Source organism: Stegastes partitus, unplaced genomic scaffold, assembly GCF_000690725.1.
Source record: "Stegastes partitus isolate 25-593 unplaced genomic scaffold, Stegastes_partitus-1.0.2 Scaffold692, whole genome shotgun sequence".
Taxonomy (NCBI): domain Eukaryota; kingdom Metazoa; phylum Chordata; class Actinopteri; family Pomacentridae; genus Stegastes; species Stegastes partitus.
In genome coordinates this window covers 21,824-46,029 of record NW_007578423.1, presented here as the reverse complement: position 1 = coordinate 46,029, position 24,206 = coordinate 21,824, and the positions used below count along the sequence as shown (strand labels likewise).

General features: G+C 42.8%; 1 protein-coding gene across 4 annotated transcripts; it reads left to right on the top strand.

Annotated features, from left to right (window-relative positions):
* Positions 1-1,751: 1,751 nt before the first annotated feature.
* Positions 1,752-19,389, top strand: ubp1 (upstream binding protein 1). Of its 4 annotated transcripts, XM_008290705.1 has the most exons (17): positions 2,371-2,562; positions 2,865-3,238; positions 5,851-6,002; positions 9,039-9,115; positions 9,207-9,312; positions 9,402-9,508; positions 9,661-9,813; positions 9,937-10,047; positions 10,739-10,846; positions 11,088-11,194; positions 11,279-11,333; positions 13,034-13,127; positions 13,218-13,308; positions 13,765-13,883; positions 13,981-14,123; positions 16,877-16,928; positions 17,046-19,389. In XM_008290705.1, exons 2-17 carry the CDS (start codon positions 3,123-3,125, stop codon positions 17,081-17,083), a joined length of 1,629 nt encoding a protein of 542 aa, XP_008288927.1. In that variant the 5' UTR covers positions 2,371-2,562; positions 2,865-3,122; the 3' UTR covers positions 17,084-19,389. The 4 variants fall into 4 exon arrangements, with proteins under 4 accessions (XP_008288928.1, XP_008288927.1, XP_008288926.1 ...); XM_008290706.1 differs by lacking the exons at positions 2,371-2,562; positions 2,865-3,238 and adding an exon at positions 1,752-1,973; XM_008290704.1 differs by having other exon boundaries at positions 2,371-3,238.
* The last annotated feature ends 4,817 nt before the right edge of the window (positions 19,390-24,206 follow it).

Genomic DNA, 24,206 nt, shown 5'->3' with positions numbered 1-24,206 from the left:
TGCAATTCAACACGGAAGACTTATTGTTTTGATTGTAAACTGACTTTAAATAGTAATAGACCACCTCCGATATGTGTAATAAATATTTGCTGTGTAGTTGGACCTTAAACCAGAACATCCTTTGAAATCTAAAACAAATGATCAGTGTTTCTCCAGAAAAACTGCAGCGATCCTTTGGTCCTTTGTAGGAGAAATTAGTTTTTTAGAGAAGCTGTAGCTCGATATGCACAGAAAGTTTTATTTCAGTTGCTGGTTAGATAATTCTTACTGGTCACAAGGAACAAAACTAGAAGACATTTTGAGAAAAATGCCTTTTCTTACCTGTAATAAGAGATCACAATAATAATTCATTGTGACTAGTGATGCACGATATTAAAATTTCTGGCCAATATCCGATATTAGTACTTCTGATATTACCGATATTCAATTTTTGTTCACACTGAAAAATTAGTATAAGTAAGCACTGTGAAAAGAAGCCCATCCCAAGTTAGACCACGTAGTCTTCTATATTATGTAACAAAAGTAAAACATATTTAGCATATTTAACGTTCAAGTCCAGGAACCTTTAAGTAAAAACATCTGTTAAATAGCAGCAAATGTAGTTACGGAGGCACTACTGTTAGACAACCATCGTTTTTTTTTTTTTTACATCAGCTAAATTTGTTCATCAGACCGATACCGATATATCGGAAAAAACACTAATATGAGCCGATACCGATGTGATCGCCGATATATCGTGCCTCCCTAATTGTGACATTTGCTACAATAATGAAGGTTTTCTGTCCCTTGTTTTGTCTAGAAATGTCAGAAATTGATGAAAAATGTGCACCAAAATCTTCCAAAGCATCTCCACTTTACTGAATTTGTCTCAAACAGTACAGAGTTACTGTCAAGTGTGAGGAAGAACAAAAAGCAGTAAATCATCACCAACTGTCACACTCCAGTGGAGAAAAAAAAACAGAAAAAGTGGACAAAGTGCACTTGTAAATGAAGCGGGCTAATCCAGGACATGGCGTAAAAGATAACATTTATGTCTTATGTAACGCCGCTGAATGTCATGTATGCATCTGTTCTCTGAGGCTGTAAATTTAGGAGCAGCTAAAGAAGCTCCCAGATACAGCAGCGGTCTGACCTGCAAAAACCCCCTGACCTCCCTCCAGACTGTCCTCACAACGATTCCCTGCATTACTGCCATGAAATATTGGGAAGAGCTTGAGATGCCTGCATTTTACATTTACATTTTGTGATAGTTTTACTGCTGCAAGAAATATTGTGCTTTGTTCATATGCAGATTCTTGCAAATTTGCAAAACAGGTTATAAACAGTGTATACATAAAAATGAGTTGCTGCAACAGAACAAAAATGTTAAATCAGAGTTATTGTGCAGCAGCCTGAGTGTCTACTTGTATGCTTGGATCATTAGTGCACTTCAAGTGTTTTTCAAGCAGGAGTGTTGCTGCTCAGTAAAAGTGAAAGTTGACCTCTAATTAATAATTAACTGAGAGTGTGTCCATGCAGATGGTTTATCTAATTGCTGGCTGGCTTTTGACTGCACTAAACCACTGTGTGCGTTTCCCCACACAAGGGGGGGGACTTTAATAAAGTCATGAGGCGGGTCTTCCTCCCCCCTCCTCGGGCCAAAATAGCGTCCTGCTCGGAAAAAACTCTTGCCACCCACAGACTTGACCGTGAGCCACGTCCAGGGTCCGATCGGTGGGTAATTATTGACCAGAGAGTGCAAGAGGACGGCAGGAGGGGAGACGCGCTCTGCACAAGTCTGCAGCCTCTCACTCTGCGGACTCAACTTCTCTGCTGTGAATCCAACATGAGTTTGGATCTGGTCGGTACCGGGCTCAGGCGTTGGCAGCAGGACTGAGGAGAAACAGCTGTTTGTGAGGCACGATGTTGTTCTGGCAGCCCTACACTGAAAACTTCCGAGCCCCCGTTCAGAGACACGGCGGCGGCTACACACGGTACGAAGCTCATCAACGTGGAAATGAAATGTTTGTTTAGTTTATGTCCAGCAGTGATAGTAGTGTGTGGAGTTCCCTATAAGACGCGTTAATGAGTAACTATTATTGCTTCTTTCCAGCGAGAGAAACCAGCGTCCCGTCACTGTGTGTGTGTGTATGATAATTGCGGGTGGCGGCATTTTGTCCACAGTTTTCATATTTGTTGACAGTAATGACTTGGTAGATGTGTTGTAGTTTCTGGGAGGCAGAGCGCAACTACAGTTGGACACAATGACGGAAGCTGCGAGGCCTCTGATTGGCTGATCCTCCTGCGCTGGGCACAGGAGGCGGCCTCTGATTGGCTGTGCGCCGTCCTGGCATCATTCCCGAGGCTGGCGGTGGCAGCCCTGCAGGTTTCACGGACCGACAGTCTGTATGCTGAGGGAGCCATGTTGATGCCTGGTTTTGTGTCAAACGCTTCATTTTGGATGGTGAAAGGACTGCGTGGTAAAGACCGGGAGGGGTGATTCCAGCTCCGCGATGAGAAGAGGAGCGCCGTCTGGGATGGTACAGGGAGCGCCAGAGGAGAGCTGCTCTTAGTGGATTCAAAGCAAGTGAAGTTGATGCTAGTTAGCTCCGTAGCTAGGTAGCAACAGCTGTGCGGACGCTGCGTGGGATGCGGCGTGTGGACTAAAACAATTTAATCTCCTCTGCTTGTTGCATTTTGCTGAGCTAACGTTAGCTTGACCGTGTGAAGACTCTGTGCCTGGAGTAACAACGCGGCCGCTGAATTCATGCTAGCTCGCTTAAGCTGCCGTTGTCAAGCTAGCTGCTAGCTAACGTTAGCATGCTGACAATCAGCTCGCATCTTCAGTCACGACTATTTGCTAGCTAACTTATTGTTACTTTCAGGCAGACTGCCAGTCGTGGAGCACCGTGTCGTGTGTTTAACCCCCTCAAAACCCGAGTGGAGATATGGCGGTACATCCAGTCTCTGTAGAAAGCTACCAGTTCGCCTGCCCTGCTCGCCAAGGAGCGGCTAACGGGCTAGCAGCATAACTTTCCTCTGACGGTGTCAACCAGAAGCTGCACTTCCTCGCTAGCCGACCTCGTACCTGAAGCAAGCTGGCGGCCCTCCGAGTAGAAGCCGAGGACAAGGAGCTGGGGCCGATGGCCTGGGTGCTGAAGATGGACGACGCCACCATCGAGTCGGGGCTGGTGCACGACTTCGATGCCAGCCTGTCCGGCATCGGGCAGGAGCTGGGGGCAGGAGCCTACAGCATGAGGTTAGAGACGGAGTCAACAACATGCCAATCCCGGCTTCATAGCACAGTAGTGGGTCGTTAAGGCAGAACAACACCAACTCTGTCTCCAAGTGTTAACATTGCAGCCTCCCCCCCTGCCTGGGTGTGTTATTCCCTTTGTGCTGGGTGTGATGGTTTCTCTTTGTTTTGGGATTTGGAGCAGGGCAGACACTGCAGGGTGCCACGATCAGGGACAAAGATTAATTTCTCTAAACCCACACAAAAGCAATGGAAAGACATGTGTAATACTGCCATGGACAAAGATATCAGTTCCTCCTGTTTGTCAGCTGGGTCTGCTGCCAAAAGATACCTAAACTTTGTGTTGCACTCAGCTCATCTGCAGGGAAGGCCTTGTTTTGGCCTCTCAGAAGCTGGTGTTTCTGTGCACCACAGTGTGAAAGCAGAAAATGGTCAATTGTGTGTGATCTGATGGGACTTGTGTTGGTCTTCTTGACTAGGACACGCTCTAGTTTGTTGTCATCTGCTCTCCTTGCAGCACAGGACGCACCTGAACATCATTTCTGAAATGAAAGCAGGTGTTTTGTCCAACAGTTTTCTGCTGCTGAGATCCAAGACTGATGATTCATGATGATGAACATTTAGTGTCTTGTGTTTTTTGCTCCTTTTGGCATCTCTGAAGGTTCTATGATTTCACTTCCTATGAAGTTTTTCTAAGAAAGTGTGACAGCCAGTTAGTCATTGGAGCAACTCCTGAGTGTTGTATAGCAACGCTGTGACAAAACAGAGAGTTTGTAGTTTACTTTACTCCTTCCTTGATGTGACATTTCTTCATTCAAACATCGTTTCTACTCAGATGCAACAAGACATTCGGCCTGTTTTGGGTTGTTTGATATAAAATGCCAGCTATGCTCCTCACTCCGTGGTATAATAAACACAAGTCTTGTTATGATGTCAGTTCCACCATCATATTTGCACTGATGTCAAACATTCTCAAATGAAACCCAGCTCCAGCACAGCGCTTTTCACTGTGCAGAAAGTGTACGAAACACACACAGTCCAGCAACAAATGTTCATCTTCATGGTGCCAGTTTTAAACAAGCTTCGCAGCAGTACTTGATCATTCGCTTAATTCAGAGACGTGACAGCTTTCTGCATCAATGAAATGCTGGTTAGTCATTACTACTTGATGATTGTTTCCTGCATCTGTGTTTCTTTAATGATTAAAGAAGGACTTTGCTGGCACTGGAGTGGTATTGTTGTAAACCACCTGTTCAATTAGTAATTCTTACTATGTGTGCAGTGTATTATGTAATAGGTGAGTGATATTTGTGTGACGCAGCCAAGACCTCCCAGAACATGCATGTGTCTTATCAGCAGCCTTCTCATCCATCTGCTTTTAGCGTGCGTTTATCTGAGTGTGACGTCGGTGTGTGCCACTCACTTATGAGTGCAAGCAAGTTTACCAATACTCCAGTGCTGGTATGCGGGTAAGTGAAATAGTGAAAACAGAGTGTGTGTGGTGTCAGTGGCTTCAGACCTAATGCTATCTGCGGTGTCAGGGTGGGGTGTGTTTGGAGTCAGCAGCTGGTCGGAACAGAATGTCTCAGTGTGTTTCAGTGGAACGAGCACCTCAGATTTCAGGAAGCAGACCTAGTTTTTTAACGGGCAGCACGGCTTAACACGGCCATGGCACCCAGGTTGGCACTGTCTGGGCACCCACTCTGCAGAGAAAACGCGCCAGCGGGCGATTGAGAGAACGCGATCTGAGGCTGAATATATCTAGCAGGCAGCTGTTTGAAAGACTTTGTTGTTTTGCAGGAAGGAGCTGCAGGAATGTCTTAAAATTGTCAAGTTGTTGTTTTGTTTTTTAGAAAAAGTTTGGCTCAGGTTTAGACTCATGACTTGCCAAAAAAGTTTTCCAGGTAATGAGATGCCGTGATCTGCATTTCTTTACATGGGCAGGACTCTTTTCCTTTTTTTGCACATCGACTGAGATGTACATGCACCCGCTGACACTCCTGCAGCATTTGTCAGGGTGAGCTGAGGACGGGTTGGTTGTCTGGCCAGGCTGCCAAGTGTGAAAGATAGTATATGTCAGCAGCTCTGGCTATCTCTGGCTTGTTTCTGATCATTTATCTGGCCTCATGCATACATAATAAGAGAGCCATTTGATCTATGGAAAGCTTTTGTCACTTCCTCTAAAATAAGCCGATCCACTTAGTAGTACCACACTACGATGAGATAAAATATCGCCTTGCCAAAAGTGGTGTATTAATCATTTAAATTGTACGAAACAATCCGATGTATTGGTAGAGATTTAAAAAAAACAAGTCTTGATAAATAAAGACAGAATTCCTCTTTGCTTTTATAGAGTTCACAGTGATTATGTTGCCATCAGGATGGATGGTCTGTGTGATTCAATAACAGCTCAGAACTTTGACTAACCTGACAACAAAAGCCAGTAATACCGAGAGGCCAAAAGCAAAGACAGTACACCAATTAAACTCTTCAAAGACTCTTTCGATCTGTCTCACAACACTTTTTTTATGGTGGTTTTCTGTTTTCTCGTGCACATCATCTCCGTGCTGACTGTCCGTCTGTGTGTCTCTCCCCTGTCCTCCTGTGTCTCTCAGTGATGTGCTGGCTCTGCCGATCTTTAAGCAGGAGGACTCCAGCCTTCCTCCTGAAAGCGAGACCAAAAATCCCCCATTCCAGTATGTGCTGTGCGCCGCCACCTCGCCCGCCGTCAAGCTGCACGACGAGACGCTCACATACCTAAACCAAGGTGAGGCGCACGACACGCCGCGTGCGTTCGAGGAAAAAGTCGAGCTTGACCTGATTTTGTTTTGCTTTCTTTTTCTGAATTGAGTGCTTACGTTTTTCCACTGAAGACTACCAGATCTCCACATGAAGGCTTTCTGAGGCTGCGCTCCCGCTGTTTGACATCAATAAATGATTAGCACATTAATTTATTGCACATTAGTATGATTGCTGTAAAACGAAACCATTGCTGATGTGAGTGGCAGCCTCTTCTGGCCTCTACACAGCGCAGTAACACTGAGCACCAGCAGTTTGCTGTTTACTCTGTGATGCTGCATTATAGCAAACACGGAGATTTAGTCGACTTAATGGCACATAAAGTTGTTTCTTTTATTGCCTTTTCGGGAATTCTCTTTGTGTCCGTGGCTACTGTCAGATTAATTTAACCACAACAGAAAAGACAATTACAGACAGACATTTAAAAACAAAGTGCTCCACAGCAACATCTCCAACAAAGCACAAGCGACAATCACCTCACATCATGTGGATTCGTTAAACAGCTATTTGGGAGACTATGAAGGATCTCTGGGCACTGAAAGTCCACAGAGGAGGTACCTTAAACCTCATGGAAGCAGCTGGTCTTCACCAAAGAGAATATGTGATACATCGCAAAGGTTTTACAAGATGCAGCAACATGTGAGCTTCCACATTGTTACAAGATTAACTGCAAGATGAAAGTTGCCAAAAACTGAGCCCAGATGATTTAACATTATTCATAGATTGTGTTTACATGCACACCAGTATTCTGGTCATGAGGCTTATCTCGGCTTTGACCATAGCTGGTGTTTACATGGAGCACAGAGCAGCCTGCTTGTTCATATCCCTGGAAGCACGATAAATACTGGTATTCCTGTTACTGAATACAGAGTGCTGTGTGCACAGGTGCCTGAAATATTTGCAAAATAAACTGACAATTTAGTCCGACATTCCTGTAACTGTCTTAGCTAACCTTAAATTAGTTTGACTGTTGCTATTGAAAATGAGGCCACTTTGGCTTATAGCGGGCTTAGCACTACGAGATGCCAATATCGCATTGCGGATTTTGCTTTTTCCACGTTACTGCCAGCAATGGGAGAAGAGAGTGCCAGGAAATATTAAACATGTCCCCTTTGATCGGTGTCAGGCTGTCACTGTGTAGGGCGAGGGAGTGGCGGGTGAAGATACGCAGCTGCGATGGACTGGATAGAGCTGTCATGGTGGAGTTCAGTGACCCCGAGAACAGAGGAAATTTCCGTCTGAGTAGGGCCTTTTACCAGCTGTGTGACACCGTTTATGAAAGCAGAGGAAACGGCACAACGAACACCAGTTCCATTACCGATGAGTGTCTTTGGTAGCAGTTGTAGGAAATATTTCTTGGCTGCTAACCAGTCTGGGGTTCACAGAGGCACAGCAAAGAATTTTTATATGTATACGTTCTGCTGCGGTATGCTGGACCAAACCATGAGTCACCTCATTAAAGTCCCAAATTAAGAGGAAGCTGTTCAGATGGTTTGTGTTGCTGTTACTTGACTTGGCTGTGGAAGCAGGATAAGATGTATACATGGAACAGTAATCTGGTTTTGTTTTGAGTACAGCAGCTAGCATCATGAGGTTCCTCAAAAACTAGGATCAGGGTTTATCCAAGTTACCCAGGATACTTAAGTCCATGTCAACACGTTCATGTATAAAATGGATTGTCTCGATACATATAATACTGAAGTACGTGTGCAATCAAAGACTTCTGACACCTGACGGTCTGCAGTATGTTTTTGTAACTGCGTTTTTAAAACAGCTGAGTGGGAGCTTTCAAAAGCTGTCTGATCATCCGTGTCATTAGGTTGAAATGTGTGGCGTTTCTTGAGAAATGTTGCACAATTTGAGAAACGAATCTTGGAAAGTTGTGTGCCTTGTATACATGAATGTGTTCTCTGGTTCTGTGTGAGAGTTTGATGGAGAGAAGAAAAGGGCTGAACAAATAGTTGAGATATTATTCAGGGGCTGCAATTTTTGGATGAAGGTAAAGTCTTTCCCAACATACTTTTTTAAAGGCAAGATTGTGGTGCTATAGAGATGCCCAAGCCTGGAAATCTTCTTCTCCTGATGTAAGAAGACATGCTTGGTCGGTAAAGACCACCTCAAACCTTACAGCAGCATATTTATATTTGTTTTCGTGGGGGGAAAAAAGCAAAATTTGCTATTCCCATTAAAATCGTGGCTCATATTGCAATCACAGTATGTATGTATTTCTATATTGTTCAGCCCCAGAGAAGAGTCATGTTGGTGTTGAATGGAGTGTGTATGAACAAAATGCATTCGATAACCTGAGTGGTATTTCCACAAGCAAAGCCTCAGAGTCTGAGCATTTGCACAACTTTAGGGCACAAGTGATGTCGTTTATTTCTGTCATGCGCATACATTTGCCCAATTCTTACATACTTGAGACACAAAATGTACTGCCAAAGTCGTGAAACATCTTTATAAAACATTGCAACGAACTTTGTCTGCATCAAGAAGGCTGCCTTCCTGAGACACAAGCAGAGTGATTTGTAACCATTCAAGCAAGAAGTTTGAAAATATGAACATTTTATTCAAATGTGATCCTGTAAAGATTCTTAAAATCTAAAGTGCACTTTTTGCCACAGCAGGAATCAGAGGAACCGACGACCCCCGAGATGTCTTTGCTAAAGAGTCTTTTCTGTTTCGTTCTGAAATTGTGGAAGTTTTTTGTGTCAGATTTTTTTCTTGTTGTTGTTCTGGGAAGTTTAAAAAGATTCAACAAAACGAAGCGCCAGAGTAGATGGGTGGACCAGTGAAAGAGTCCAAGAACTGTTGAGCGTTTTATCAGATCCATTTGGCGGAAAATAGGCTTTTGTCTTCATTCTTGTCCAAATTACATAACAACAAAACAGCCTGTATCCTTTCAGGGAGTCTGTTCAATGTTGAGGAATAGAAACATTTAATGCTTTATGATGTTTTTTACTTTTAATGTAGTGTTCTTACCCTTTCTGTCTCTGTCTTCCAGGCCAGTCTTATGAGGTGCGTATGTTGGACAACAGGAAGCCAGGGGAGTTACCAGAGCTCAACAACAAGATGGTGAAGGTGAGAGGATCCTCCCAGCGGGACGACAGACTTCTCCCTCTTACGCTTAGTGCACTTAATATCTAACGGCTGTGTGTGTTTGTGTTTCTAGAGCACAGTGCGAGTAGTGTTTCACGACCGTCGGCTGCAGTACACAGAGCACCAGCAGCTGGAGGGCTGGAAGTGGAATCGTCCTGGCGACCGTCTCCTTGACATCGGTAAAGATGCCTGTCGAGAAACGTGTGCCTCGACCGTCCCGTGTGTGAGATCCGGAGCTCAGACGTCTGTGTTTGTGTGTGTGAGACAGATATTCCAATGTCAGTGGGCATCGTGGAGCCGAAGACTCACCCCTCCCAGCTCAACGCTGCTGAGTTTCTGTGGGACATGAACAAAAGAACTTCTGTTTTCGTGCAGGTAGCGCACCAACATCCTCACTCGCTCAACCCACACACACACACACACACATCAGCTGTCTTTGTGCCATCTGTTAGACGCGCCACCGAATTTCCACATCAAACGCATATTTTCGAGCACATCGCAGTCTTGTCTACCCGCCGTCTCTGCAGGTGCACTGCATCAGCACAGAGTTCACTCCCAGGAAGCACGGCGGAGAGAAGGGCGTCCCCTTCAGGATCCAGATCGACACGTTCACCCAGGGAGACAGCGGAGAGTACACAGAGCACCTCCACTCTGCCTCCTGCCAAATCAAAGTCTTCAAGGTGCACGCTCGATCATCTCAGGAGAGGAAACGTTTCCACCTCGTGTGTCAGATCTCGCACCAATTAACTCAGCCTTCCTTTTCCGGTTCTCTCTCTTTCTCTCTCTCTCTGCTTTCTGTTTAGCCAAAGGGGGCGGACCGCAAGCAAAAGACTGACAGGGAGAAGATGGAGAAACGCACACCTCAAGAGAAGGAAAAGTACCAGCCTTCTTATGATACCACTATTCTGTCAGAGGTCAGTATGCGGCTGCGACGGACCAATCGGGTTTTGTGTGGCTTCAGCACTAACTAGCACTAACAAGCATCCTGGTTCAGATTTTATTTGGGGCCTGTTAAAACACACAAATGAGCGAAATTTGCTACTGATGTTTGAGCCTGCAATAAATTAAATCTCTGCCAACCATTGTTCTAAGCATAATACTTCAGATTTAAGAGACCAGCAGTCATTTTTATGTGAAGAGCTGCCATTATCACACGGTCTCTTCTGTTATTAAGCCTTTCTTTCTTATTGTTTTCTGACTTTAATTATTTTCCCTCACTTGTATCATTACGCCACCACAGAAAAAGGTCACAGGACTATCTGCTCTTCAACTGCAGTGCATCAGAATATGGTTATATTACACATTTAAGAAAAAAACGGGTCCCCATTTAACTTTTCTCCTCACTGTAATGAACCACCTGTTTCTTCACACATAAATTAATGCTGCCGTGACACAAACTGAAACCACCTGCTGCTGCTTAAAAGACAGAGTGGTGTTAGCAATGCGGGTGTTTTTGTTAGGTGAGGTGGTCCACACTGAGGGGAAGCCCTTCACAGTTTGTAGAAAAGGAGCTAAAATGTAGTCGAGGTTATCAATCTGTCTTTGTTGTGTTGTTGGTTGTGTTGCTCGCTGGCCGACTAACCTCTGCTGTGTGTCTGTATGTAGACGAGGCTTGAGCCCATCATAGAAGATGCGGGCGACCACGAGCTGAAAAAGTCCAGCAAGCGGACACTTCCCGCTGATTGTGGCGACTCCTTGGCCAAGAGAGGCAGTGTAAGCTTCCCTGCTGTCCTCCACTCGTCCTTCTCATCGCTCCATCCACAGCCTGCCCCCTTCATAGACACCCCACTGTAATCTAAGGCTTGTAAACTTATCTGAAATGAAGGGGGATAATGCCGTGGGGTGGAGATGGTGCAAAGCTAAATTCTTAGTCCGCAACCCTTGAGCTCTTTTTTTCAGGCCTGTGTCATCTTCTTGTTGCTCCCTATATGAAGATGTGTGTGTCTTTCCTCAGTGTTCCCCGTGGCCAGACAACGCCTACGCCAGCACCAACCAGGCAGCTACTCCCTCCTTCACCTCCACCCCGCTGTCCACCTACACCACCTCCTCAGTACTGGACAGGTACCCGCGTGTGTTCACTTTGAACTTTAAATACAACGTATGTTGGGTCTCATCACGTCTGACCGTCATTTCTTTTCTTTACAGCGACTCGTCCTCTCCCAATCACCAGGCAGACCCTGGCAGCCATGGCAACTCGGAGGTTAGTCGAGAGTCTCGCACCTGTATGAACTGGTAGAAGAGTTAAAGCAACAGTATGGATGAGGAACAGTTGGTTGAAAGGCAGCAAACACACATGTAAACACGCCCTGATGAAACTGGAAGAGGATGGAGATGACAAAAAGCAATAAAACACACACACACATACAAAAATGGAAGTCATCATCCGACATGTTTAGTGCTGCAACATGTTGTAGGTTTGGGTGGAACTGTGAAATGTGGCCGAGCTTTGTCTGCCATTCTGGCATTGTGTCGGCCGAGCTTTGAGGAACGCTTGATTTATTGATTGCTGTCAGGATGTGAAGAGACTTTCAACAAACGCCACAAAAAGCGCTTTTGAAATACTCCTCATACTCGAGCTTTGAAGGCATGTCACAGGTGTAAATAATCCAGTTATTGATGGCTGAGCTTTGCTCTCAAGGTTCTGGTTGCGTGCGTCATGACTCAGCAGAATGAGTTAATGTTGTTGGTAACATGTGCTTTTCCTAATGTGGAATGTCAGAATGTCTGCTGTGAAAAATGCCTCCTCCACCGCTTCAGTCCTTTAACTTATTAATGGAGCTTATCGGAGTGTGTTTTTGCTTCATTCAGTAATACAAAACGTAAGATTTTATTAGATTTTAATAAGCGATGGGATCATAATGCTAATTACTGTTGTGATTACATCTAGTGCAGACACAAGTAAACAGCAAGTGGAGACACACAATGTTGGTAATTAATCCTTAGAGTGACACTCTGCGTCTAAATTCACATTTCTTCTTCTTCTTGGTTGAATTGCTCCATTTATGATGTAGCATATATCAAATGAAATTGGATGAACTCATCATTACATAGATACGTAATGATAACTTGCCTGGTTTGCTACTGTGCATATTCACTGTAGTGAATGAAGTAATGGCATTTATTTCTGTTAGACATAAACTGAATATTTAAGTTTCTAAGTCATGCAGTGTCCCACCACCATGGTGCTAATGTTGCCACATTCCAGACATTCTCCCACCACAATTGTGTAAAGATATCTACTGTCAACATTATATAGTGAGATACATGACAGCATGATGGTGACATAGTAAAATCTGCAAGTATTATCATATCAATATTGGAGAACCTGGATCATTTAGACTGTTCAGAATGCTTGAAATGACTAGAAAAGAGCTTAAAATTAAAGGTAACAGGGCGCATGGTGTTGCCAGTGAAAGCTGTACATCCAGCAGAAATACCAAAGAAGAGCTGATTGCAGGTTCCCAAAAAACATATGCATTTGTCACCTTGCACAGAGTTGTCACAAAGCAACTTCACAACACCGCTTTAGGTTTGTGAGATGGGAGATAGATAGATAGATAGATAGATAGATAGATAGATAGATAGATAGATAGATAGATAGATAGATAGATAGATAGACTTTATTAATCCCCAAGGGGAATGCAAAATGTACAATACGTGTAATATTTCAAGAAATGTCCTGTGTGAAGTATACTGCAAATAGTGATGATTACTCTATGTAGTAAATATTCTGTGTAGTAGACAAAATAAAGTTCAGATCAGTGGCAGATACTCACCATTCCCAGGCATTGGTTGCATCACACATGCTCAGTGTTGTTTGACTGCTCAGATGGACTGAACGAGTGATAGAACTAATGCTGTGTAAATGTGCTGACGTCCTCCGTGTCCCCCCTTTTACAGCAGTTGAGCCCCACTGCCTCCATACAGGACACACAGAAGTGGCTGCTGAAAAATCGCTTCAGCTCCTACACACGGCTCTTCTCTCACTTCTCAGGTACGCACCGGCCTGTTGTCACGCAAACACACAACGAAACGTGGTTGTCGTGTGACGTACAAGTGACCGAATCTCCTTCTTTTTGCACAGGTTCTGATTTGTTGAAGCTAACCCGGGACGACCTGGTCCAGATTTGTGGGCCAGCAGATGGGATCAGACTCTTTAATGCACTCAAATCCAGGTATGTTGCACATGATGGTTGTTGATGGTTGGATTTAATCAAGCAACCTCTGAGTACAAGTGAAGAGTTCATTTGCAGAAACAGATAACTCCATCTTCACAAACCTTCAGAAAACCCACTTTTCCATCGTCTACCTGAGACAATGTCAATCAAACTTAAGTTCTCTCTACTTTTGTCGTGTCATTTCTACTGAGTCAAATCCACTCAACTTCAGTTTGATTGATATTATCTCAAGCAAACAACAAAAAAATAAGTGTTCTGAAAATCTACAAAAATTGAGTTATCTGTTTTTACAAATGAGCTCTTCATTTCTTCTTTATTGGTGAAGCAGAATAGATCATTTCACAGAGATAGACACGATGAGCAACAAAGCACACACTTCCGTCATTATCATTTCACCGACAACCAGACGCCAGAAAGCGTGTTTGACCTGATAACGTGTTGCCGTGTGTGCAGGTCGGTGCGTCCCAGGTTGACGGTGTACGTCTGTCAGGAGTCGCCTCAGGAGAGCCCCCTGCTGGAGAGACACGGCACCAACGAAAACGGAGAACACAGCATCTCCTCTAGTTTACATGGTGAGGACGCTGTTTGTGTTTCAGTCGGCGGAATAGCGCGAGCGTGCGAATGTTAGCAGGAGTGTGAAACGGCCTCCCCGCTCTGTCTTGTGTGCAGTGTATCACGCTCTGTACCTAGAGGAGCTCACGGCTGCAGAGCTCATCCGCAAGATGGCGTGTGTGTGCAGCCTTCCACTGGGAAAGATCAACCAGGTGTACAGACAGGGTCCTACAGGGATACACATCCTGCTGAGTGACCAGGTACACACACACACACACATACAGACACACACACACACACACACACACAGACACACAGACACAGACACAGAGGTCCTTCACCAAACTGCTTCTCTCCATCTGCACTTTAATACTGTGAGCATCACATTCTCAGCTCTGGAGCGCTCTTTACTGAGTGGAAGCCTTTAGCGGTAAACTGTGGGATGCACTCACCAGTTTCTACTCGAAGCAAGAAAACCCGTCGCCATGGATACCGATAGATGTCTTGTTCGCTCAGCTTTTGCGATATTCTGTATTTTTGGGTGATGTTTTATGCATTTTGTAAGCGAACAGCACAAACAGTTTTCTCCGAAAGTATCTCAATAAGTACTTGTATTAATATGAAATACTTGTGGCTCAAATATCTGAACATCATTTAACATTTGAGTAGCGCCATCATCAGTTCAAATTGTATTTTACCAGAATTAGCCGCATTTGGTGTTAAATAGCACGTTTGCCTGCTAATATACACAATATGTTCATGCAACACCTTAACGCAGCCTGTCACCACTGTCATTGTATCATTGGCATTGCTTCACATATCTAGTATGGCTATAAACTGTTGTATTTACTCCTAGTATGTTTCTTTAAATAAACGCTACATGTACAATTCAAATAGGATTAAAATGACGGCGTTTCATTGGAACTTTTTAAGCACTTTACTTTTTGATTTTTGTCTAAATCTGCCATGAAAATGTAGCAAAGGACAAAAACAATTGTCCTGAATGACACGTGGGCTTCTGTTTAGGATCAACAGAGTTTTACATATCATGGTAGTTTGTATCAGCTCTTCAGATGCTGCAGGGTTTTTCTGGTTTTTCTACTTGACATGACTGAAATGAATCCTCCAAGTGGACTAGAAAGTCACATGCAGTCGTCCTCAAATGTATTCCTACCCGTCCATTAAAGAAAAGGCAAAATTCACAGCAGTCACTCAAATAATTCGAAACTGAAAAAAGTAATAATAAATAAAAAATTGCTAAATTATAATTAAATGAGCACTTTGCTGATGAGCAGTAGGACAAAATCAAAATAAAGTCGTGACTCGATAATCCGACTCTAAATGTAAAACCTTCTTTTATGTCGGATAGCAAGGCTGTCGGATTGTCAAGATGGAGATACAAGGAGGGCTTGATGCTTGAAGGGTCATTTGTTGTTAATATTTATTCTTTATAGTTGTTATAATAACTAGTGTATTGTTAAAACACTACGCATCGCTGGATTTCACACATAATTGACCAGTGCGCTTGTGCACCCCTGGGGGAGAAGTGGCTGGAACACAGAGGCAGTACTTGGCTGCTGATGCCAGTTTAGTTAGCGCTCACACTTCTGTTTCCACCATCGGCGGCAGCGGGGGAGTGGCAGATACGCTCCACCGTTAAACCATAAACACTGAGCACGCTCACTGCGTGTGACGTCGTCGTGTCCTCTTCTGCGCATGCGGGACACTTTTGGGTCATATGAAGTTCACACAGCAGATCACATACAAGTTGCATTTAATTGGAAATGTGAACGAACATCAAGTCCTGCAGTCTGAATGTAGCCAATCTGTGGGATTGTTCAGTCAGATAATACGCCGTTATCCTTATTTGTGACATAAAATGTTGTGTCGGAGTCAGAATCCAAGGCTGTCAGTATGTTAAGACTATTTTTTTATGGGTTCTGTTTGTTTTTCCTAAAAACCTGTCGGGATAGCAAGGTTTTCAGATTGTTAAGGGTCGAATTATCGAGTCACGACTGTACCTGTCAACAGGTGCAGAAGTCTGAGAGTTACAGAAAACACTTGATGGCAGTGATTGGCTCAAAGGGTTGTTCAACAAAATATTAGTCTCCCATCATGCTTGTTCGCTTGTTTTTTGTTTTTTTTTAAATATTTCTGTTGAACCACAGTTCAAAAGCAATGTCATGTTGTTCATTAAATTTTTATTTATTATTACTTTTGTCAATTTCAACTTATTTCTTGTTTTTTTTTTTTCCTTCTTTAATGGGAGGATATGAATACGTTTGTGGACGACTGTAACACCAACAACTACGGTGTCCATGGTGTCTGTAGCCGTTTCTGTTTGTGCCAACAGTTGAGACTACATCTAGTTGCGGTTTTTCTGATAAATATTGTGATTTGATTCGTAATGTAATTTCTGAAAGTCAGGCTTTAGTTTAATATTCAGTTTGCAGTAGATGGGAAAACAAAAACATGACAAAGCACCAAATGACACCATCCAAAGTGTGACCGTCGCAGAGAGGACAACGTGAAACTGTAGCACCACTGACACAACACCCTGCATCAGATGAAACGAATGAGGTGTGGCTATTAAATTATGGATTTATGTCAACTGAACCGCAGCGTGCACGCCTGAACCGTTTAGTCCATCAATAGGCAGCATAAACTACCCCCGACAGCTTCGATCTGCTTGAATTCAATAAAACTGAATCACAGCAGCGGTCTCATTATTTATTAGCCACCTCTCTTATATCCTAAATTGTAGCCTTTGCGTTTTGAAATCAATTAAATTTACGTGCGAACTTGAGACTCAGTAAAGAATCAAGCGATCTATTAGTATTTTATTTTATGAGCTGTCTGATCATGAATGACTCTTATTTGCATGTCACTCACAGTTTCGTGCCGTCACACACACTGTACTGTTTCTACTTTGGTTATCTCTCTGCCTGACTGCCATCAGTGTTAGTTAAAGACCTTTCACATTTGACCTTTCACGCTGTCTTCCTCCTTCCAGATGGTTTACAACTTGCCTGACGAGAGCTGTTTTTTGATCAGCACTGTCAAAGGTGAGTTCACAATGCGACGTCTTTCAGGAGCCAGCGTCTCCCTCCCTGCGCGAGCTCCACTCAGTCTGTATTTGACGAGGATTTGATGTACTTTTCCCCGCTTGTGTCTCCCTCCAGATGAGTTGGGCGAAGGCCTCCATCTAATCCTGAAGTAGTGAGGAGGACAGATGGCATCACTAATACTCCACCCTCTGTTTTGGAGCTGAAGCCTCCCTCTGTCCCTCTCTGCCTGCCTCTACTCTTTTCCTTCTACGTCCTCCCCGTCTCTCCAAACAGATCGCTCGACGGAAAGCAGAGAAGACTGCGCTAAAGCCATGTAAATGTTAGAATCTGACATGGGTGTGTCCACTGTTTCATATTGAAAACATTATTAACAGAGGAGATTAGTTAAAAGAAGGAGAGACTGGGGGAGGATACGGGATTAGGAGGAAAGTTAACAATGTTCTATGTATTTTTTTGATTGATTATTTTATTTTATTTTAAATTTTTTTTTTTTTGTCTTTTTATATGGTTTCTGTGTGGAGAAGGGAGGGTGGAGGCTCCAGGAGAGAGGGCTGGGTGGTGTTCTGGCCGGCAGGAGAAGGAAAGAAAGCAGAGTTTCCTTATTGCTCGTTGCCCTTCCTACACAGCGCACACAACCAGCACTAGGCCAGTATTTGATAACCTGTACTGCTGAACAGCATGCGATCTCATACTAACTTGCTTCTAAAAGGAGAATCCCACCTTTATTCTGCTTGTTTAACATTCTCGACGGGGTTGTCTTAATTAACCATTTATTGATCAGCTCAGCTTGGTAACCCCCTCCCCCCACCTGAAATATCCGGGCTAAATTTGTGGAGACGGCGTCATTTGCGGATGTTGACGCCACGGTTTTTTAATTTTTAATTTTTTTTTTTCCTTGGACTTTGTCGGATGGACTGATTTCATTAACTCTCGTCACGTAGCGTCGTCCTATGTGACTTAGACTGACAGCCATATCTCTGTGTTGACACAACGTCCCGCTCAGCTCTCCTCACGTACGTCCTGTTTGGCCTGCGCTTTTACCGTTTTTATTTATGGATCAGCTGTTTCTATTGCTCCCATTACTTGTTTCTGGTGCCATATTGGCTTTTTTTTTTGGTTGTTTGTTTAGCTCAAGCTTTTACTCACATTTACACACACGGAGCACATACACTTGATCTTCACCTCCTCTGCTTTGTGCACCGACTTTGAACACCGGTTTAGAGAAGGATGGTTCTGGGATTTTAGCCGTAAAGATGCAAGAAAAGATAAAAACCTCTTAAGATTAGCATCTGGTGGAGCAGTAATGCCTATCTAAGAAAAAAAAAAACCTACTATAAAGTGGACCAAACAGGTTTCGGATTGATAGGCGTTTTCTTTTGAGGCGGTCTTGATCATTAGAAGCATTAATAGAGTTGCTCAGAAGTGGAGTTGCTTGTGCGCTGAAGTAATAAATCCTCCATTCCAGATTCTGCTTTGCAAGAAACAAGCCGCCCTGCAGCAGGCTGGTGGACATGCATCACCTGGTTTCAGCAGTCTTACTCGGTAGACTAGAAAAACCACGGCAGCACCACATCCATTCTCAGAATCTTGTGTTTTCAATGTAGCTGAACACGGGAAGAACAGGTCACGTGGTTCGAGTGCCCTTATCTTTGAAAAGCGACGGGACTCCTGGGAGTCGGCGTTGGTTTAGTTGACCTTTTGGTTTTGGTACACAGCGTCTGAAGTGCACAGTTTACACTTCAACGTGTCGGTGATTCAGAATGCGTGTGTGTGTGCATGTGTTTTTTTTTTTGTTTTTTTTTTTGTTCCTGCAAAGAGACTTCATTATGTCATAAACTTTTTTCCTGTTGGTATGAAGAAACTGTGTTTAGCTTGCTATTTAGTAAAGAGCATGTGGAAGACGGCGAAAGATGGAATTTTTGTCAGTGAGTGTAACCCCTCCTTTTTCCAACTGTTAGAGACCAAGCCTGCACTGAATAAATTCACAAAATTCAAGCTTGATGTGTAGTCAGTAGTCCTACAGCCCCACCCTCTTCTTATCCGCCTAACGAGAAGGAGAACAACAACAAAAAAAAAACACAAAACAAAAAAAATCAAGAATGTCGAGACTAAAGAGCGTCTGTGTTTTTGTCTCACCACGCGCCAGAGCCGGGACTGTAGCTCTTGTGGTGTTTACGAGGACATGAGTACCACAGCACAGAAAACTGTGTCCATCAACTCAGAAATTAGCGAGAACGGAGCGGACGCGATACCGAGTCGAGCTAACTCGTTCTGGTCCGCTACAGGCCTGACCGACCTGCGTGTCTGTCTGTGATTGTGTGTGAGAGTGCGAGCAGGAGAGGTGACCACTGTTAATGTACAGCCTAATGTCGATGATGATGCTTCTCATGTGCACAGTATCATATGCTGGAGATGTACACAACCACATGTGCTGGGAATAAATGATTTCATAACTTTCGCTGGTGTGCTGCTTCGTTATTACAGCGAAGAGGTAAATGTGTGACTACAACTGCTGGACAAACTGATGTTGTCATCGCTGTGTAGTTCTTAAAGGTGTAATTTGATGTTTTCCTTCTATTAAGTCAAGTAGTTAAAAAAGAACAGTGAAAATAGATGCAGCAGAAGAAGGAATTACAGGCTTCACCTCCTTTTGAACCACATATTTTATAAGTTATGTTATTTATATTTACCTGCAAACCTGATGAGTGTTTTCTCAGACTTTATAAAGCCTCTACACAGACGACACTTGTTGATGAAGGCTGATTAATACGTCTAATAAACAAAAACAGTGGGGGGAGGTAAATACATACTTGCATACAAAGTTGAGATGCTTGTACTTTAGCTGAGTCTTTCCATTGCTTCTCCATGACATTACAGAAGGAAATATTGTACATTTTTCTCCACTATGTTTATGTGACAGCATCAGGTTAATTACAAATTCAGGTTTTTGCGCAAAAATCCTAAGAAATGTATAAAATATTGTTTTGTTTTAAATTAAACTACCCCAACAGTTTATGCAATTACAGCTAGACTGATTAGTTGATAAATCAATTAGTGAGTTGGCAGAAAATTATTCTTTTAAAAACAGTTTAGAGCACTTTCTTTCTATCCATCCATCCATCATCTATAGGGTCGTGGGGGGCTGGAGTCTATTCCAGCTGGCTTAGGGTGAAGGCAGGGGACACCCTGGACAGGTCACCAGTCTATCACAGGGCTACACTTAGAGACAGACAACCAAGCACACTCACATTCACACCTACAGACAATTTAGAATCACCAATTAACCTCAGCATGTTTTTGGACTGTGTGGGAGGAAGCCGGAGAACCTGGAGAGAACCCACGCTGCACGGAGAGAACATGCAAACTCCATGCAGAAAGATCCCGGGTGCCCCCACTGGGACACGAACCGGCGAACTTCTTGCTGCGAGGTAACAGAGCTAACCAACCTTGCAGCCCCATTTTCTTTCTATTTTCTGAATTTTTACAAACCAAATAATCGATAAGTTATTGGAGGAAATAATCCTAAATTTACCCACAATGAAAATAATATTTGCAATCTGATAGAAAATAGTTTAAAATGAGCTAAACCCCAAACAACTGCAACAATAACATCCTGCTTCTACATTAATGTATGAGTCATAACAATGTAATTACATAATATGTAAATGCACAACAGTCATTGGGGATTTTTTTTTTTTTTTGCATTGATTTCTCTTACAGTAGTACAATTGCTTACTTTTACACAGGTAATATTATTTTTTTCACAGAGTATTTTTACACTGTGGTATGAGTACTTGTACTTAAAGGTTTTTCCATCTTGCAGCATCAAGGGCCTTCTTCTCAGCTATATCTGATTTGCTTTTTATTTAATCATAAACTAAAGAGCATCTGTAAAATAGTAGGTTGAAATACAAAGTACTTTCCAAGATAACTTTTCTTTTATAAAACAATTCCATTGATCCACTTTTATCCTGTTTCTTTTTCTTTCTTTTTCTTTTCTCATCTTGAAATTTGAGGTTATGTTTAGATGACAATATCTCCTGAACTGGACAATCTGATCTCTTGTTTATCCACTTTTTTTTAAAGCAATCATCAATCTAATTGAGTTTTTTTTTCTTTTCATATGAAAACACTTCCTGGCTATACAAGAAAATAATATTTGCGCTACCCATTTAACAACAAAGTGAAGCCGTCTCTTGTGGTTTTGCGTGACATCAAAGGTGACAGTGCAAATCAGCAGCCTTTTGTCGTGGGATGATTAAATGACGCTACGTACGTCTCATAGTTTGTTGGGCAGATTGAAAGTGCGAAACATCTGCCTGAGATCCCCCGAAGCAGATGTTTAGGACTCAGAAACGTGCTAATTTTCACTCAAGCTTTGTTTAGTTTTTTTTTGGTGGTATCAGTTGCTGAATTACACCTGGGATAAAGAGAGAATACAGCTGTTTCCAATTAATTTGCATACAGGACAGAAATGTACCTGCATCCTGGACAGCTGCAAACAGCTGGTAGTTCACACCTGAGTGTCTCAGAGGGCTTGTCAGTCAGCGTGTGCTTGCTCAGGTCACCCAGTTGCTTTTTTTTGCTAATAGACTTTTTAATTTGTCCATCTGGGTGAACAATCATAACTGCATATTTGATCACCAACTAGACACAAGATCCCCTGAAACTCTAAACCCCTAACTGGGATCCTCAAACCCCAAGTTCACTGTGTTGCAGCTGTTTGGTGGTGTTTTTAATTAACAGCTTAACATATGTAACATTGTGCAGGAGTTTAGAAATATGCACTGCTGCAGCATAAATATAAACTGACATAATAAGGCCTTACGGATACGTCCTGTTTTATCAACTGATCTTCACAAATGATCTTAAACAGTGTACCTGTGTATGTTTAACACCTTAGACATTAAAGTTGATATAATGGAGAGGTTATATGATGAATACAGGCAATACAAACAGCTGTTTCTTTGGTCTGGATGACTTTCAGCGCCTGACATTAGTTCTGTATCACAGACTGAATGATTTTAAGATGAACTACCAAACGTGTTCTGATGACAAAATGAGTAACAGTCAAAGAAAATAATAATAATGCTGAGCTAACCTCAACATCTTCTACAACTGGTTCACATGAATGGACCTCGGAGTGATCTTGTTTTCACTGTCGTATCTGTGAAGCCATTTTAAGAGTTCAATATCTCAGGAAATATAAATCACAGAGGAATGAAATTTGGTGAGGACACGGACAAAAGAGACTCTTGTGGATGGTTTTCCAATAGTTTGAACAAAAAAAGTTGGGAAAAAAAATGGAGTTTGAGGAAAGAAGCCCCCGCTCAAACTGTAGCTTTGCTAATGTTAAATATGATGATAAATTGTTTAAACCATAATTTAATACAGAAACATAACAGCTAACTAGCAGTAAAAATGTATTATTTTCAGTCTAAAACTACCTGACTGTAGGTTAAGCTGGTAACGCTATGCTGCATTAGCTTGTTGTCGTGCTGGCTCGCCAGCTTGAATGTAAATGAATTAGCAGGAATCAAAAGGTTAAAAAACAAAAATGTTGTTTTTTATTTAATAATCTGCTGGAAAACGTTATCTCTGTATCCTCGCTTTCATGACAGTTCTGGAGATACTGAATTCGTAAAATGGCTTCCAAGATAAGCTGCCTTTTTTGTTGTTTTTGCAAGTGAAATGAAAAAAATATGTCCAGGTCTGAAATCCCAGAATATTTTACAGAAGTTAGTTTTGGGTTTCAAATAGCAAAAATAAGTAATCTCTGAACAAAACCTGAGTGAATTCTGACTGACTGTGAACATATTGAATACTACTTTTCTTTCAAGGTAGCAATGGTCCAGTCATTGTAACAGGATTATAAAGTCGACGAAAATCTGTGTTTCCTTTTATCGCCAGTGTAGACAACAGTGAAGGCGCTGATGTCCAGAAGAAGAAGAAGAAGAAGAAGAAGAAGAAGAAGAAGAAGAAGAAGAAGAAGAAGAAGAAGGCACCTTGGTGGCATCGGTGGTTGCCATGTTTTCACAAGGTCTGTTCTAAAGAGCTGAATGCAGCAAGTATTATCACTGTTACAGGAACATGTGCAGTCTGAATGGTATCCATCATGCAGAAACACTCACTATGTACTTTATTTTTGCTCTGGTAACTGTCTTCTTCTGTGTTCCTAATAGAAACAGGTGGAGTCTCCACTGGATATGGATGAAGCTCAGAAAAGCACCAATCTGAGGCCACCACGGTCGACTCGGGTGACGAGTGGACAGATGGCGAATCAGACTGGTTGTTTGAAACCGGTTGACTTTTCTCCAGTGACGACAGCAGTGACCAGGAGTCAAACACTGAAGTCGCTGCAGAAAGTAGTGCACCGATTTCAAGGCAAGCAGCTCCAGCGGGACATGGTGGGAACCTGCCAGCCGAATCCACCATCTTCGGCCTTTTGAATTCCACCAGCGCCAAAACCCTCTGCAGTGAGGAGCTCGTCTGCCTCGGGTAAGACCCAGCAAAGACAGTCATATACATCCAAGTATTATAAAATTTTATAGATCTATAAGTCAGATTATAGTCCATTAATCTTCATGTTTGAAGTCCAGCTGAAACATGTATAAATAAAGACAACGAGTCCTAGTCTGACTTGCTACATGAGCTCCACCCTGCAAGGCCTCCTGAATCTGATTGATTTCTTTTAGGAGGTCTACAACCTGCAGCAGGTTGGGATTTCTCCCCTGTGAGCTCAGACCATCAGAGGAAATTCAGATCAGACTGTTTTTGAGTTGAACTCAGACTTCCAGGACAGTCAAAAAGTTACTACACTGTTTATGTACAGCTCGCAGCCTGGTACCACACTCATCTCTGCTGAACTAGTTCTACGGTTTTTGTCAAATGTTTGCCTTGTGAAACAGTTTTTTCTGTACTATTCTGTGCAGGATGCTCATGAGTTCCTCGGCTGTGTGCTGGACACAATAAGATCTTTGTGCTTGGACCTGCAGGCAGCAGCAGCTGACATGGGCATCACTTACACCTGCCCTGTTGGTGCTCACATTTCCTTTGAAATGTTGAACACCAGGACCTGCAAGGGGTAAGAATACACTGACACACACATTTAGTTGTTTTTTGTTGTTTTTTTAAATCTGGGATTGAACTGAAGCTTTAACCCTCTGAACCCCAACACTTGGTGGCAAGTTTTGAACTGAATGGTATCTGTCTATTTAAAAACAGCCAAAACGACTTTTGACGAAATGAATTTTTAATGACAACAAACTGTAAAGA

Coding starts and splice junctions, on each gene's coding strand:
- ubp1 (XM_008290703.1), top strand. CDS start 4,574: ATGCATGTGTCTTATCAGCAGCCTTCTCATCCATCTGCTTTTAGCGTG. Junction 9,509..9,660: donor GAACTTCTGTTTTCGTGCAG/GTAGCGCACCAA, acceptor CCGTCTCTGCAG/GTGCACTGCATCAGCACAGA. Junction 16,929..17,045: donor TTTGATCAGCACTGTCAAAG/GTGAGTTCACAA, acceptor GTCTCCCTCCAG/ATGAGTTGGGCGAAGGCCTC.